This window comes from Emydura macquarii, unplaced genomic scaffold (assembly GCF_026122565.2).
Source record: "Emydura macquarii macquarii isolate MOO-44397 ecotype Brisbane River unplaced genomic scaffold, CSIRO-AGI_Emac_v2 contig_587, whole genome shotgun sequence".
NCBI classification, from domain to species: domain Eukaryota; kingdom Metazoa; phylum Chordata; order Testudines; family Chelidae; genus Emydura; species Emydura macquarii.
The window spans coordinates 13842393-13859194 of NW_027130724.1; the positions used below are offsets into that span (position 1 = coordinate 13842393).

Sequence of the window (16802 nt, forward strand, 5' to 3'; positions counted from 1 at the left end):
CTTGGTTAACAATACTGAATGTCTACCTCTATAATCTCAGTCTCAAGCTCTGAGCCAGTGCTGGCTAACTGCAGTGAAAGGGGAGAGAGTGCTCTGGAGAACTTACTTGTTGCGCTTCATCTTGGATCTGCTGCTGAACTGGGGCTGGTTGCCTCACTATGTAGTTTATCTGTCCAACAATGGTTTGCTGAACGTGCTGAGGCTGTTTGGCCTGATTCAGCTGCAAGCTTGGTTGCCCTTGAGCCTGAAGGAGAAGCTCCAAATCCTTTTTCATTTCTTCCAGTTCCAACTGGTGGTGCATTATGTCCAAACTCTGTTGTATGACTTGCTCGTGGGTGTTTTCATTCTGACTTGATGTGGGAGGCAGCGGCGGCTGTGGTGGCTGCTGCTGCACGTGGTTAAGCTTCAGCTTCTGAAGATGACCAAGCTGCACTTGCACAGTGGGAGTTTGCAAAGCAGGCTGTGTGTGCAACTGTTGCGCAGGGCTGGTGTGAACCTGCTGAATATCTTGTGGTGGGACAGTGTAAACCGGATGTGTGGTCTGCTGTGGCTGTTGAGCTGGCAAATGTTTTCCCATCCTCACAGATGCATTATCCTGCTCTGAACAGGATTGCTGCTCTAGACAAGGCTGCATTATTGTCAAAGGCTGAGGTGTGCACCTCTGCTCTTTTTCATGCTGCTGAATGCTGTATTGCAGTGGGAAATGCTGGGGTGGCTGCTGCTGCATTTCAAGAGGTTGTCTAAAATTCTGATGATGGCTCACATTTTGCTGAGGACGCTGACCCTTATTCATGTGAGGAATGTTGAGGCAATGGGAGCAACACACTGGTGTAGGAGACTGAACAGAAGGTGGAAACTGATGTGACTGATTATGAATAGCCTCAAGCTGTGGTGCTGGCGAATGTTGTCCATGATACAATGATGTCTGTAATCCGTGCACATTTCCATAGGTTGGGACATCTGAATGAGGAGTGTGTCCACCTTCCATTGTTAAGCTACCTGTGAAACCAGTAAAATTACTTTCGCTACAATAAACTGCTACTTTAACTTGTCCCTAGCCAATGAACTGGGATCTTAACAAATCATAGAGTTAACCCGTACGGTAGTAAATTAAACAAAGGCAATTTCTTTGTCTTAGGTGCAATTTTGAAATGACTCACATCCTGCTTTAAAAGCTTTTCAGGATAACTTCTCATTTTCTTCTATTTTTTTCCACTGAATAAAACCACCAAGGATGCATTTTCTAAGAATTTTGAATGATTTTAAATCACACAAAACACCCCCTGATGTTAGTGGGGCCCATGGTTACAACATCAGTCACTGCTTTGAAAAATTACCATTCAATTCCCATTATATTAGCTGATGGATGTAACCAAAGCTACCATATTTTATTAAAGTATAAACATATGTTCTCATCCATAAACATGGGCACACTGAGCATTTGTTTTCAGAATGAAAGTAAGACAAATAAATTGGATGGATGTCATGTAGAAGATAATCATGAAATCATAGAAGACAAAGGCAGACATGACCTATGAGGATCTTGTCAAGCCCTCTCCAAACATAGGATTATTCCCTACAGTATATTTTCCAGTGCTTTATGCAGTCTAGTGTTAAATGCCTTAAAATGGGATAAAGAGTGACCTTTTAGATCACAAGACTGAACTGGATTACTGGAAAAACTCATTGCAACCAGCACATTTCTAACAGGTGGAAGGCACAAGATTAAATGTCTGCATATGTATTATATAAATAGATATACAACAGGCCAGATCCTAAGGTTCATGTCTTATGTATCCACTGCAGCTTAGATTGGGGGAACAAAGTTGTCTTTAAGCCACCTTTGTGCCTACCAATCCTGACTGTGCCAGGCATTGGTCCAGCCTCCAGGCCATTCCAGCACCAGAGGATCATTGGAACATAGGGATGTCCCAGCCAAGTCCACTCTGTGAAAGATAGGAGGGAATGGTGCAGGACTTGCTGCACTGGCTCTTTTCCACCCAGCAAATCCTTCACTGGCTGGCTAGGCTGACTTTAGGGCCACTTGCTAGGGAGGATGTGGGATCAGTTTGTTCAGAACAGTATTTGGCATAAAACATGCAAAGATAAACTTCTTGGCTTGAATTTGGCAGTGAGTGTTACTACAATGTATGTCTTTCAGTTATGTTCAATCAAATATACTATATGAATAACAAAGGCATCTACAGAGTTTAACTTACAATATGAGGTTTGGGTTTTGTTTATTGTACTCTAATACACATCTTAATCAAAGTTTCAGGAATTGACAGGCCCATCACTTACCCTTCTTTTTTTCCTATTCATAATAAACTTTCAAATAGTAACGACAGAGTCACATAGAAAACAGCTTGCAATTAAATTGTCATTGCATAATAAGTTGTTTGAAGTGTTGTTCTAGCTGTACGGGTCCCAGGATATGAGAGAGACAATGTGGGTGAGGTTATACCTGTTATTAGGGTGTCCTGTAATGTCCATGTAAGATATAATCATACCCACCTTGTCTATACATAATAAAGCACACAAACAGCTTGCTATGTCATTGTATTCTGTATATTATAACATCATTATAAAGTAAGGTAAATGAATGTTCCTAAAAATCTGTAACGTCTTCCTATATCTTTTACTCCTCTGAGTTATATGTCTATTAGCTGTTCAGTTTTCTGATCATAATTGGTGAAATTTACACAAAAACATTCTCTGCCACTCTTCACAAAGCCAAAGTAATAATTGCATGGTTTACTACCTGCTATTACCGCAAAACCAAAAGGGTCCTATTTTGTCATGAATTTGTCGTGAATTTGTCCTTATTTAACTAAGTCAACACTTATCACATGGGTGCCTCATGTTTTAAAAGGGATTTTACTATTAATGATGTTCTATAGCATACTATTCAGTCTAAGTTCTTTACATCTACAGAGCCATTCAAATGCTCTTTTCTTGGTCAGCTGATATGTTATACATCACAGTGTAATCATACTTAGTATGTACAGCTGTTCAGCTGCTTTGAAGTGCCCCATGATAATGAAATAAGGCTTAATGAACCACTGTATTTTACACTATCATGCCCTATACAATTTCTTAACTAAGCTCAGGAAAGCTCTCTGACGTAGGGGTTTTCTTTATCTGTGTATATTGTACAGCTTTGAGCACTTTGCCAGCATATATCTAAACGAAAATCATCATCATATTGTATTTTTCTTACCTAAATTGGACAGTTGTTTAGTCCAGAAGGAAGGGTCCCAAGTGAATCTGATCTTCCAGGGAGGCCCTGCTTCTGTGTTACAATTTGTCTCCAGCAAGTGCTGTATCTGAAACACAATCTGATGAGAAATTAAAGGATCATTGTTTTATCCAGTGGATTTAAAATCATGATAGTTTAATGTTGAAGGAATGTTAAATCCTTAAAATAGTCATTGACCAGGAATGAATTTGGCCTATTATTCTACAAAGCTCCTCCAACCTCCACTCCAGATATATTTTGTGCTACACAATATATTTTCTATTCATTTTTATTTGCAGACAACAAGAGCCCCGTTCTGAATCTAGCTTTCCCTTGCACCGTCTCAACGTGTGGCTCCAGCACAATTCAAGCCAGGTTCACAAGGCTTCTCCCACCCATTTCTTTCTGATTCACTGTTGTCCTAATTCAGTTACCCTTCTGAATCGTCAGTCATTGTGCCACTGCATAATTTCCTCTCTCAGACAGTGAGTATTACTCTTACCAGTTCCTTACTGAAGAGGAATGGAATGCTGTTTTTGCTGCACACTGCCCAGTTGATAAAGTTCTGCACATGTTCAAATTGCCTGTTTAAAACCATGATGCCTTGAAGTTGTTGCTCCAACTTCTGTTTCCTCTCGCTAGTATTTCTCTGGGAAAAATGAGAAATAGCATATTCTGCATCACTTTAGCCATCATTCAGATATACTTACTACATACAGTCAGTTTGTCTCATGAAAGGCATTGGCTGGATGAGCACTTGCTGAAAATTTGGAACCTCTTTAAACCGTCAAGCAGAACCAGACAGCAGAGCTAACAGATAGCTTCCCTTCTTATGTAACAGACACTTCCAAGTTTCATAAGAATGGACTGGAGTTCAATCCTGCAAAGGGCTGAGTACTCTGGCCCTGATCGAACAAAGCATTTAAGCACATGCTCGGCATTAAGCTCAGAAACAATCCTATTGGTGTCATAGACAGACAGGCACAGAGATGGTGTCAAAATGTCTGAAAACTGAAGCACCCAACATTGCAGCCCATTTTCTAGAATGTGGACCAGAGAGTCTAATATTCAAAGGACAGTGCAACACGTGCCTGTGCAAACTCCACATTGGTACATGAAAACAGGAAGTCAGTGGCAATAGATTTAAGGGCATCTCTGGGTGCCAGGCATTTTGTAGGCACAGCCGTTGCAACCACATATGAAAATGTGGCTGTTCCATAAGGAGCAAATAATAAGCCATTTTTTCATAGTTACTTTTCTGACTGTGATCCCATTTTAAGTTTAGAAAATATTTTTTTTCTCTCCAAACCGAGAACTTAACTTTCTCTGTAACTGTAACTTTCACAGGATGTATTCTTTCTTCTGGACGGGGTAAGGATTTAACTTGCCAAGGTGATGTCAGAAAAACTCCTTTGCTAAACAGGTTTTTCAGTACCAATGGTATCATTCTCACTTACCTCAAGTTGCTCTAGAAGGGCATTTGTTCGTTTATTGATTTCATTCATCAAAACCATCTTGGCCATTTTGATCTGATTTTCCACTTTTCTGTGCAAATGTTTTACTTCAAATAACCTGTGGGGAAGGTATAAATACATGTTCATGAACCAATCAGCAAACTCCATTTATTTAGCATTTGATAGTTATTAATTACAAGAAGAACAGATTGGAGAATTGATAAAGGACTCAGGGCCTGAGCTACCTTCCACTGAAGCTATTGAAAAGATTCCCCAGTTGGATCAGGCTCTCAAACACTTTCCCACTGGTCTTCCAAAATTTCTTCATATACAAGTCAAGAATATTTAAGCTTGGCAGAATTCAATTTTATTTTTATAATTTTGATGGATAATATCGATGTTTATTTTAAAGCATTTTTATTTTGTCAATTTAAATTTTCACAGTTGCACAAAACTATGGTTTATAAGCATTTTAAAAAATGTTCATCCATTTAAATTTTCACAGTTCCAGGAAATTATGGAGTGGACCGACAATAGTTATTTAATGACAGCAGACACTGAGATTCAATAAGTTAAACCTTTATAACCAATAAAACACAAATTGCCAACATCACCTGTCAAAATGTACAAAGTAAATATTAAATCAAACTCTCATAAGTTCTCAAGCAGCATTTTTCTTATTTTGCTTATCTGTAAATTTCAGTTATCATCGATGAAAATTTTTGGGTTTGGGTTTTTGTGTGTACCATGAAATCAACGTTTACTGACATACACTGATAAAAAACCAAAAGATCCAAGCCTAAGACTATTTTCCATTTTTTACTCTTCTCCCTAGGGAACAGAGAAAACTACTTCTACCTTCTGCATACAAGAGCCCCTCACGTGGTTCAGCTGGACAGCTCACAACAGAGAGGCAAAATAAAGAAAAACAATAGTCTAAATTAAATATGTTTAATTTATTTTCAGAAAAATTAATGTCTAATGACTTCATACTACAGTATAGATAGATTTATATGGGTTTGAGGTTTTGAAACTAATCTCAATTTTTCTTTTAATTGGACTGACAGCAAACAAATCCAGCATAAGTAACTGAAAACCAGTGCATGTAATGAACTGCCTTCTACTGTTATACCATTAGTTCATGTCTTTAACTGCTTGACTGCATATGTATATTTGAAATATTTAATCTCCCTATTATTTTATACTTTTAAAGAAAAAAAATTAGCATCTTTAGTTACCACTGGTGAACTGTGTTTTAGCTAAAATAGCATTTTTCCTGAATATCTCCTTTCACGTACAAGTTACCTGTCTTCAATCTGTTTAGCTGAGACCTGCATCCCAGTTTTTCTCTCTTCCACTTTGGCTGTTACATTTTCTAGGATAACTCTCTGATTTTGCAAAGCCTCTTCAAGATGCATGAACCTGGGAAAAGAGGGTCAGTTTTCATATGGTTTCCTCTTCTGTTCACAAATTAGTCATTCATCAAGTCTTCCCTAAATATTTTTCCTTCTTTACTAGGTTAAAATAAGGCATTGTTGGCACTTAGCAGATTAATAATAGATCAGAATAGAATTAAAAGCTCAGTTGTGCCTACCAGGACACACTGGGAGCTGCACCTGCCCCAAAGGAATCTGCCCTTTGTTACATTCCACCTGCTGCTACACTCTTTTTTATTGGGTTCAGTTTACTACTTCTCTCTATGTAGCCAACAAGCTCTGCTGGCCAACATATAGGGTGTACAGAGCAATGGGTTTTCCTCCACAGCCTCTGGAGTGCCATGAACCCCCACCACCACCACAATGGATTTGGAAAGGAACGATCCCTATGCTCCCCCAAGCACAGAGATTCCAACTGTGCATGGCTCTTACATGGGTCCTTGCACCCTTCCTCTCCTCTGTACAAAGGTTCATAGATGGTCATGCCCTAAGTGCATGTGCCTCAGCCCTAGATAAAAACATAGTTGAGATCAATCTATGTTGAAGATGAGCAACTAAGGATACACCACAGACAGTCAGAGAAGACGGGATTGCATCTCTTATGGATTTATTTAAAAAAAATATTCTTTGCTAATTTGAAAAAAAAAAAAAATCTTTGTGCTACACAAACCTCACAGAACATGTTACTAGCTCACAACTGAGCTGCTGAACTGAATTGATGAGAAACAAATATTTCAAGAAAAATTTCAAAGGGACCTCAATCTGATCTTACTGGGATCTGAGCATCCAAAATTGTGCACCAAAAGCTCAAAAAGCACCCGGCCTGTATTTGCACGTGCACATCACATCTGCCACCTAAATACCCAGACTGTCTGCACAAACATAAGCCGTAGTAACACAGATATGTCATTTTTACTACCCACATTTACTCCCCTACCATATTCTTCTGCTTCCTTTCAAAGCCCATGCCCTACTCCAATCTTCCCTTCCCATCACAAACCTTCTATATCCCCCCCATATCCAATACCTCTGTATCCCATCCATCACCCACTAGAGCCCCGCAGTGGGACTGTGATCCTGTGAGTCCCACAGGACCCACTGCCCTAATAGCAGGGTTGGATGGGAGCAGGATTAAAGAATAGTCCCACGCAGGGCTCAACCACCCACTGCTATCCCACACATTACTACCCAAAGAGTCACAGATTCACCTCATAAACATCTCCCTTTCAATTTTGACATAACTTCCCACGAGCGCATACTCCCCTCCTCACAATCACAGTCAACTTACAATGTTGACCTCAGAATTCTTTGTCAGTACAAATAACTCATTATAGACTCTAAATAAAAGTATGCTTATTGGGGAGATATCTGAACCATGGCAAGGCCAGAATTCAGGTTTGAGTTTGATTGTGAGGATCTGGATGTGCACATTGTGGTTGGTTAGATACTGGAACTGCAGAGTCTGTGAGCGTGTCTGGATATTAAGTTGTTTGGGTGCAAGGCATGTGAATTGAGTTTGGCATGCCTGTTAAAGTTGTATTAACCTGTGATTTCCTTGGCTTTTAATTATAGGGAATGCAGCTGTGCAACCTCAATGCTAAGTTAACTACATTTTTAGGTGAGGATTATATAAATGTCAATAAGCAATTAATGTTTGGTACCTGTGTTCCTTGTGTTCTGTCAGAAGGCAGTTGCGGCAAGTAAGGACATCACAGGTCTCACAAAACAGTTTAAGGCTCTCTTGACTGTGTATTGGACAAAACAGGGAAAACTCATTTGCTCCCCCTTCAGTTCCTGGAGAATATAAGACAATGGAGTCACTAAACACTAACTGCAGCTGTGGCACAGCAAAGCTGCCTTGGTTTTGCATTTTACGTATTGCAGTGTTGCCAACTCTCATGATTTTATTCCAAATATTGATGTTTGTTCTTAAAGCCCCAGTTCCTGGAGTCACGTGATACTTACATGAGAAACTTAACTTTCATTTTCTTTTAAAAAGTAAATTTCTAAGCCTTTATAGCTGCAGAGCGAAGCTTGAAAACATGACCTGAGTGCAACCTAAGAGTTCAGAAACCAGATGGCAAAGAAAAAAGAGCCCAAATTGTAATTGTCTTAAAAATCTCATGATTTTAGGGGGCTGATTCATGATTTTTGACTGCTTGAAGTTGGCAATACTGATCCTATAGCAAAGAAACTGTTGTAACATGCAGTAAAATAAATATGCTAAATGAATCCAAAGTCAGAAGCAAGAAGATTGTTTATTCCTAAAAAGGTGTCTGTGGGGTTTTCTCCACATGCATGTTTGGCTTCCGTGTTCAAGTGCAACATTACATAAACTTCAACAGCTTGTGGTTACTGCACCTGCTCCTGTGCACTAAAACCGGGTAAGCATTATTTCCTAAACAGGAATGATAAGCAATGCACAGTGGAACTGTAAAGTGGGAGGGTTGCTCGTATACAGTCTAGACATGCCTTCCTCCACATGTGGTGGAATTGCCTTAGAAAGAGTGCATGAGACGAGAAAAAGAGCATGAGAGCAAGGAGAGAGAAAACTCATAAGGATGGTGAAGCCAGAGTAACAAACCCCCTTTCTGGAATTATACGCTCACAAGTACATCTGTGTTGAAAACTCAGAAGCTGTTTTCTTGAATCCCAGAGGCTTCAGATAAGTGTTCAGACTTGAGATATGTAACTTAACCCACACACCAAACATTTTAAGGTTCACCCATCACTAGTTCGTAATAGGGCAAAAGCAGTTTACAGAACACACACTCATCTGTGGAGACCCAGTTTAGGGCTTAGCACATAATCATATCCCCAAAGGGACACGCTTGTGGAGACTGTGTCCTGTGCTGTCACCATCTCTTGAAAACTTCACTGAAGTTACCAATACTAGATTAATATTGTGCAGTTCCCTATTTATAAAAGTGGGGATAATACTACTTCCTTTCTTCCACACTTTGGCTTATCTATCAGAGCATAATAATGCCAACAACACTAATTTGACAAGAAAAAAAACAGTGTACAATAGACCAGTGACAGATACTGTGAATAAGCCTTTGTGCTGTTAAATCACAGGAAGAAGCCAGAGATGGACTAGCAACTTTGAACCAACGTGTTCTAATAAGTCACATTTGTCTTGAAGCTGGTGACATTTTTGTTTCACAGTGAGGAAAAAAGAAGGACCAATCAGAAAGAATGAACTCTTGCCACCTCAAGCCGATCCCTAGCTCGTTGTGCTTACATATGCTAAAATATACCACTCTGTTCAAAGCTGAGTCTCTCTGTGAAGTACTGTAGAATACATATCTGTTTTTCCTCAGGTGAGCCAAACTATTTCCAAACTGAGAAGTGCAGATTTTGGTTCAAGACCATTTTGAATACATATTTATATACAAAATTATATACATGCATCAACCACGTTAGTCCCTGTTCTAATTCAGTCACTTAATGCTAGTTTCAAAGTCAGGATATAAAAGGCACAATAGACTCATGAGATTTGCTGACAGTGAGGCCCTTCTTGTTTCTGACACTTGGAATAAAAGTATGGATGGATAGAATCCATTCCCTGCCTCTCAGGACAACATGAATCTGAGCAGTTAGTATCTTATGCCTTCTTGGCTAGATTTCAAGTCTATATTCTCAATATTGATGTTTAGGTTAATTTACTTCCTCAAAATTCAAAGTTGTCTTTATTCCCATTCTGGATTTAATGTGTAATAAGATAATTTGTACAATGTATTAGATCAAGATTTGTATGTAACAGCATTGCATATTTTACATTTTGATGCATTATTAATTATGGAGTCACGTTTTATTTTTGATGGACATGTAATTATCTGACATTTTTGTTCTGCATTATCACTATGTAAAATGTTATAAACAGTATTATTAAAAAAAATGGAAGTTGAACCTAAATTTTATTCATCTTTCTCCTAATAGTCTTCTACATCCAAGAAAGAACTCATGCTTTACATTTGAATTCACAGTCCAATGTTTTCAATGCATCTCTAGTTTCAGTGCAAACTCCAGCTTATGCATTAAAAACCCAACTCTGCAAAAATCAAGCAGTGAGATGTTCAAGAGTGATTTCCTTCTACCTTACCAGAGCAGTGTACCAAATGCAGAGAGCAACATAATCTGTACCAGACTTTTCATAATCTGAAAAACATCCAGAGATGTTCTGTGTCCCATCTCCCAAGAAGGCTTTTGAGAGGCAGGATGGCTATGTTGTGAAAGTACAGGACCAAGGCTACCCCTGCTGTCTGGATTTTGAGTACAATGCAAATAGCTCTGTTTATAGCGGGAACAGTTTTTTAAGGTCAAACTGGTCCAAGTACAATGAAGCAGTCTTATTTATAATCAAAGAGTAAAAGCTTCTACTTTGCTTTCTCCCTCTGAAGGATTTGTAGCCTACTGATGATTTAAATCATTCCAAAGAAATCAATGTTTTTTCAGTATGATGTCAGATTTAAAAGACAGCCACTTTTCAGAGGGAAACTAGGGAGATACCCTTGTCAGCTATAATCACACAGATTCAAAGCCACCTCACTCTAGTAACTCCCAGGGCTCAATAAACAGATCAGGTGCCAATTGGCACTCTCATTACACTGCTGGCATTCTACACTTATTTTTATTCCCAGTGCAAAATTATGCTCTCCATGTTTGAAACAAGTTGAACAATTCATGAGTACATGTCTAAACAAGGACAACGGCTCCTCTTTTAGAGGTGGGAATCATAGCTCTCACTATCCAAGTCAGCTTATTGAGCATCATCTCAGCAACAGTAGGGAATCATTTGCCTTAAGTACTGGTACTACCATCACTTTCCTTCAGAATGTGAGTTTTGAAACAGATGAAGAAAATAACTATCTAATTCACAGGAGCTTAAAATTGGCGGGTTTTAAATTCCTTATTACAAAACAAAGATGAACACACTTTCACCATTTTGGATCACCACTTCCAGGACCTGTACACAGTCACTGTCCTTATCTCAAACAGATATAACACAGTTGGATCTCTGTGGATCTGTCTGCACTGCAACTAAAAACTGTGCTAGCTGACTTGGGCTCACAGAGCTCACGCTAAGAGGCTGTTTCATTGAGGTGTAGATGTTTGGGCTAAGGCTGCAGCCCAAGCACCGGGACCCTCCCACTTCGCAGGCTAGAGCCCAGGCTGCAGCCGGAGCCTGAACATCTACACTGCAATTAAACAGCACCTTAGCCCAAGCCCTGCAAGACTGAGTCAGCTGGCACGGGCCAGCTGCGGATTTTTAATTGCAGCGTAGACCTACCCTGTGATACTAGAAGGGTAGCTTGAACGTTCTGGCATTTGAAGACCTGGGATGTCAATTAGGAATGGGCAGAATCATCTTGCCTAATAACATCCATCTTCAAACTTCATAGGTTTAAAATTTGACTTGAACCAATTACATGTGAATGCATGTCCATGTTGGAGAGACAAAAAAAGAGCAGAGCATGGCAGAGAGAAAAAAAATCCAATGAAGCAATAAATACAGTACATGAAATGCTTACAGGGTATTCGTATGGTGCTAGCCTAACTTTTGGGTGTGAGACGTTCTTCTATCCCAATTAATAGCACAGATTTCCACTTAGCTTCGAAATAATTTTCACTAAAAATTGAATCTCCTCTGAAAAAAAACTGGGCTGGAATCAGAGGGGAAAACAGGTTATAGTTTTCACAAAACTTTGAACATCATGGGGTTTGCCTGGTATCAATGCAAAGCCCCCAAGTAAATGACTTCTTCAGAGTTTTCTCTCTTAAGACAGACATATCTTCATATAGCTTCTTATGTTGTAATAAATCTTCTTTCACATTTTCAGTGCCTATCTTGGTATCCTCCTATGTTTATTACATTAATTCTGTGAACAGATTTCAATAAAGTTTATGCATTTGGTAGCCACAGATCCAAGAAAAAAATTTTTTTTTCAAACTATCAACAAAAATCAGCCTATGAAAAAAATACTCTTGGCCCTCTCGGCTCCCTTCTTCACTCAATGTTAAATAAAAAACTTTCCTGTCCAAGTCCATGATATGCCCCAACTATCAGCCACATTGCAGTTTCACTTTATATTTATAACCAGCAATGTTATAGCCAGGTATCACACTGGTGTTGGAAATTCTTTATAGCAGCTCCATAAATAGGTCAGCTAACAGGAAAACACTGTACAAGCCAACTGTGTCCAAAGAAAGAACAGAACAGAAAGAAAAGGGAGAAACAAACTATGGCCAGTAGTAAATGTATGTTTTTTTATACACAGCCATTAAAAAGGAGGGCTCATCCTTTGGTTTTTCATTTGCAGACCCTAAAATATTTTGAATGGAGGTGCGGACCCCTTTGGAAATTTTAGACATAGTTTGCAGATCCCCAGGGATCCACGGACCACAGGTTGAAAACTACTGTTCTATGGTAATGACAACCTTTCATGGACCCCTTAGACATAGTCTTTGGACTCTCATGAGTCCATGGACTACAGGTTGAAAATCACTGCCCTAGAGTGACCAGATAGCAAGGGTGAATACTTTTTTTGGCAGGTGGGGGGGGGTATAGTTGCATATATAAGACAAAGCCCCTAATATTGGGATGGTCCTGATATATCAGTGACAATAACAGGAACACAGCAGCAAAAAATACCTCAAAGATCACCCACTAGAGCCTTCCTGTGCTGTTCCGATTCCCTCATAGCTAGAGAAAAACAAATGAGCACAGAAAAAAGAGGACTAAGGGGGTTATGATATAGGTCTATAAAATCATGAATACTGTGGAGAAAATGAATAAGGAAGTGTTATTTACCCCTTCACATAATGCAAGAACCAGAGGTCACCCAATGAAATTAATAGGCAGCAGGTTTAAAACAGACAAAAGGAAATACTTCTTCATACAATGCATAGTCAACCTGTGGAACTCAGTGCCATGGACACTGTGAAGGCCAAAGTATAAATGGGTTCAAAAAAAGAATTAGATAAGTTCCTGGATGATAAGTTCATCAGTGGATATTAGCTAAAAATGTCATGGATTCAATTCCATGATCTGGGTGTTCCTAAATCTTTGACTGCCAGAACATGGGATTGGACGACAGGTAATGAATCACTCGATAAAGTGCGCTGTTCTATTCATTCCCTCTGAAACATCTGGCATCGGCCACTAATATAAGACAGGATGTTGGCTATTCAGTATGGCCATTCTTATGTTCTTACAACAGGCTGTTTTATGTTGTGTAATAGAAGTTTAATTTAACGTGCTGTTTTATTTTTGCTTTATGCTCAGAAAACAGCCAACCATTTCCTTGCTTGGGGTCAGACGTAATTTTAAAAACATTTTATACGCTGTTTTATTTTTGACCTGTTCTTATAAAGCTTCCTTTTCCTTCCTCTACCATCTGGTAACTGATCAATAGCTCTAATATTAAGTGCCCTAACCTGTATATCTTACACAGATAAACTCCATTTAACTTTTAGGTGAGTTTTGCCAATACAAAGAGTAAAGGATTGAGTTCTATACAAACTCTGCAAGAAAAAAGAAACATTTCAAAGAACAGTCTTCATTTATGCTTCTTCCTTGCTTCTGTCTTCTCTTTCTCCCGTAGCTAAAGTGATTGCGCGCAACATGTTCTAAAATGCACTTAGATGTGGTCTTTTGGGACTCCTCTGTGTGCCACTTTCTGCCTTTCACTCTTGTCTTCTGCTCAGTCTCTCTGACACACACAAAACCATACATGAGAAAGATGCACTGGTTTAACCTAAGGTGTGAATTTAAATCAGTTTAGTTAAACCGGTGCAAAATCCTACAGCAAAACGCTTATCACAGTTTATGAATAGCTTATTTCAGTTTAGCTTAATTTGTTCCTGATCAACTTAAGCTAAATAGATATTTCACACACAAAACTCCATTAAAAGAATATTAAGTTGCAGTCACAAATTCAAAAGTTAGGAATTAATGTATATGTGCAACTTTAATTAGGCCCCCTTGTGCATATGCAGTATGATACAAACTTTAATTATATGATCACATACTAGTTTTTCCACAGGACCCCTGCGCCTCCTTCATTGTACAGAATTGACAGTGCTCAGTTAATGAGCACCTTTTTCTATAATTTATCCTCATTGTTCAGCGTGTGGCTCCAGGCCTTATTTACAGCACACTATTCAAACCCTGTTCTGAAGACAGAATTATTAATTTCCTCATGGGCATTTCTATGGTGCTCATCGCTATAATATCAGAGAGCTTCACAAATATTAATGCATTTATCTTCACAACACCCTGGTGAAATGAGGGGGGTATTATCATCACTTTACAGATGGGAAACTGAGGCACTGAGAAATTAAGGTCCAAAAGGTCTGCTAATTTTGGGTGTCCAAGTTGAGATGACTAGAACCTGATTTTTTAGAGTACTTTGCATTTTTAAAGCACTTTATATGTTCAAAGCACAGCTTTCATTGATTTCTGTTGCAGCTGTGAGCACTCAGCACTTCTGCAAATCGGACTCCAGAGTCTCAAATCAGGCACGCAGAAAATGAGGTACACACAAATAGTGACCACCTGTGAAAAGTCTGATGTAAGTGACATGATTGCATCACACCGGAACTCTGACAGAGGCAGGTATGGAATCCAATCCTTCAGGGTAGCATTCAACTGCCTAAACCATGAGACCCTCTTTTCACTTCCTGCCATCCCCTGCCTCATTCACTATCCGCCTTCCAATTCTGCAACAAATGATAACAGATACAGATAACAGCTTCCTACTGAAATACAACTTCCTAACCTTTGATTGCTTGCCTTTGCAACTTTAATGTTCTTTTAACATTGCACACAAGCTATTTCCTAGGTCTTAAAAAAAAGCAAACTGAAAAAACCCCAGAAATTCATATTGATACCCAGATGGTTCATCAGCACAGTTGGAACCAGATCTACTCCAAGACCTCTGCCGCTAGAGCTAAGGGAGTAATTAATAGCAATAGTAGGTCATCATCCTCCCTGCAGACCAGCATTACAGGAGGACGAGACACACACTCTGCCAGTGAGTTTTACAGATATTTGCTGACAGCAGAATGATGAGACTCAGAAATTTTGGGTTTCATTCCAGGCTCTGGAGGGGAGCATGCTACGGTGATCACAGCCTCTTCTATTACCCCAAAGCTTGACCCCTTGTGTGTCATTCCCTCCCATCTGACTCTGCCCGTCTTGTCTCTTCCTCACCTCTAAATCCTCAGACCAGTTCCAGTCTACTTGCATACTCAGTCCCAATCTCCATGCCTTCTGAGTCTCATTCCAGTCCCAATCTCTTTGTCCAGCTAAGTCCCAGTTCTTCCCCCAGGCACTAGCTCCTTGTCAGATTTGTCTTCTTTCCTCTCTCACCTGGTTCTCAGTCTCCTTGTGCAGTCAGTCCCTGTATCCCACTGCCCTTACTTTCTCATCCAATCAGTATTCACCTCACCCATTTCCCTCACTGTCTCCCTGCCCCAGTCTCCTTGCTGAACATGTCCCAATCTCCTCTTCCCCTCCAACTCCCAGTTTATCTCTTCCCTACCCTCACATTCAATGTCAATCTCACATGGCTCCTTGCCCCCATCTATTCCTTTCCCTTCCCTCTGGTCCAGCTCTTGTCCCCTCTGCATTCTTGTCAAGCAGCTTCCTCCTCTATGCTGCCTGGGCACCAGCAGAGTTGTCATTGAAAACACAGGAAAGCCAAGTTTCCCACCCTGGCCTGGACCTACAATTACAGCTTTCAGCTTCGACCCAGTAGCCTTGGGCTGGAGAATGCTCAGTTGCTCGGTGGGGATAAAAAAAGCATAGGCCAGTCACATATAGGACATATAGATGGAGCATGCTCGTTGCGCATGGACCCTTCAGAGATTTTAGCTGCTAAACTGTTTACTGAAATCTCTACTGAACATGTGCAAACCATGTTTTTCAAAGAAAGTTCCTGCTCCAAGTCACAGAAGTGCTAGATCTTCTCTAAGGTGGCCAGAATTTTTTTTAAATAGGAAAACAGTGTATTTTTCCCTTGCCTCATTATTGGAAATGGCTGAACCCTATTGACTGAAACTTTCCAAAAATATTCAGCTTGAAGCAGATTCCCAACATGAAACATTTCAGCCAGAGCAGTTAAAGTTTGGCAAAGTTATAATCAACTGAACACAGGGTCTTACAAGAGGAAGTGACTAGTAACCTTAATAGGGCAGCTACCAGCCCCACTTCTAATAAGTCTGGTTTACACTGATGTAAATGTCCACAAAGCCTTTTGTACCAGTTTTGCTTAATCAATTTTCCATCACACATTTAAGTTCTTTGGGGCAGGGACTCTCTTTTTGTTCCGTGTTTTTGATCTATGACTGGGGCTCCTAGATACTTTTACAATATAAATAATATCTAATAATAGTTAAACCATTGCAACTTTGTCCATAGAAAAGCCCCTAGATGCTGTAACAAAAATCCTTCTGGGTTAAAAAGCAGCACTGAAAGGAACCCCATCAGGCTCAGTGACTACGGGACATGACAATGGAAGAATTTGCATTTGTAACCTGGAAGTGTTAAAAGAGTTCCAAACTGTTCAGTTTCCAGTGGAAGTGCTTTCTTTTCCTGATGAACATATAGCACAAGGGCACATATTTGGTTATGAGAGAGTTATCTATGAGAAGAACCACCAAGCAAAG

The 16802-nt window shown here is 39.7% G+C and overlaps 1 protein-coding gene across 1 annotated transcript in view; it reads right to left on the reverse strand.

Annotated features, from left to right (window-relative positions):
• TRIM66 (tripartite motif containing 66) overlaps window positions 1-16802 on the reverse strand; it is a 65597-nt gene that overhangs the window by 26297 nt on the left and 22498 nt on the right. The window contains exons 4-9 of the mRNA XM_067540409.1: window positions 7790-7922; window positions 5998-6114; window positions 4696-4810; window positions 3741-3887; window positions 3221-3338; window positions 107-999 (exon numbers count right to left, since the gene is read on the reverse strand). Coding sequence (XP_067396510.1) covers window positions 107-999; window positions 3221-3338; window positions 3741-3887; window positions 4696-4810; window positions 5998-6114; window positions 7790-7922 — 1523 coding nt within the window. The remainder of the gene's footprint in view (window positions 1-106; window positions 1000-3220; window positions 3339-3740; window positions 3888-4695; window positions 4811-5997; window positions 6115-7789; window positions 7923-16802) is intronic.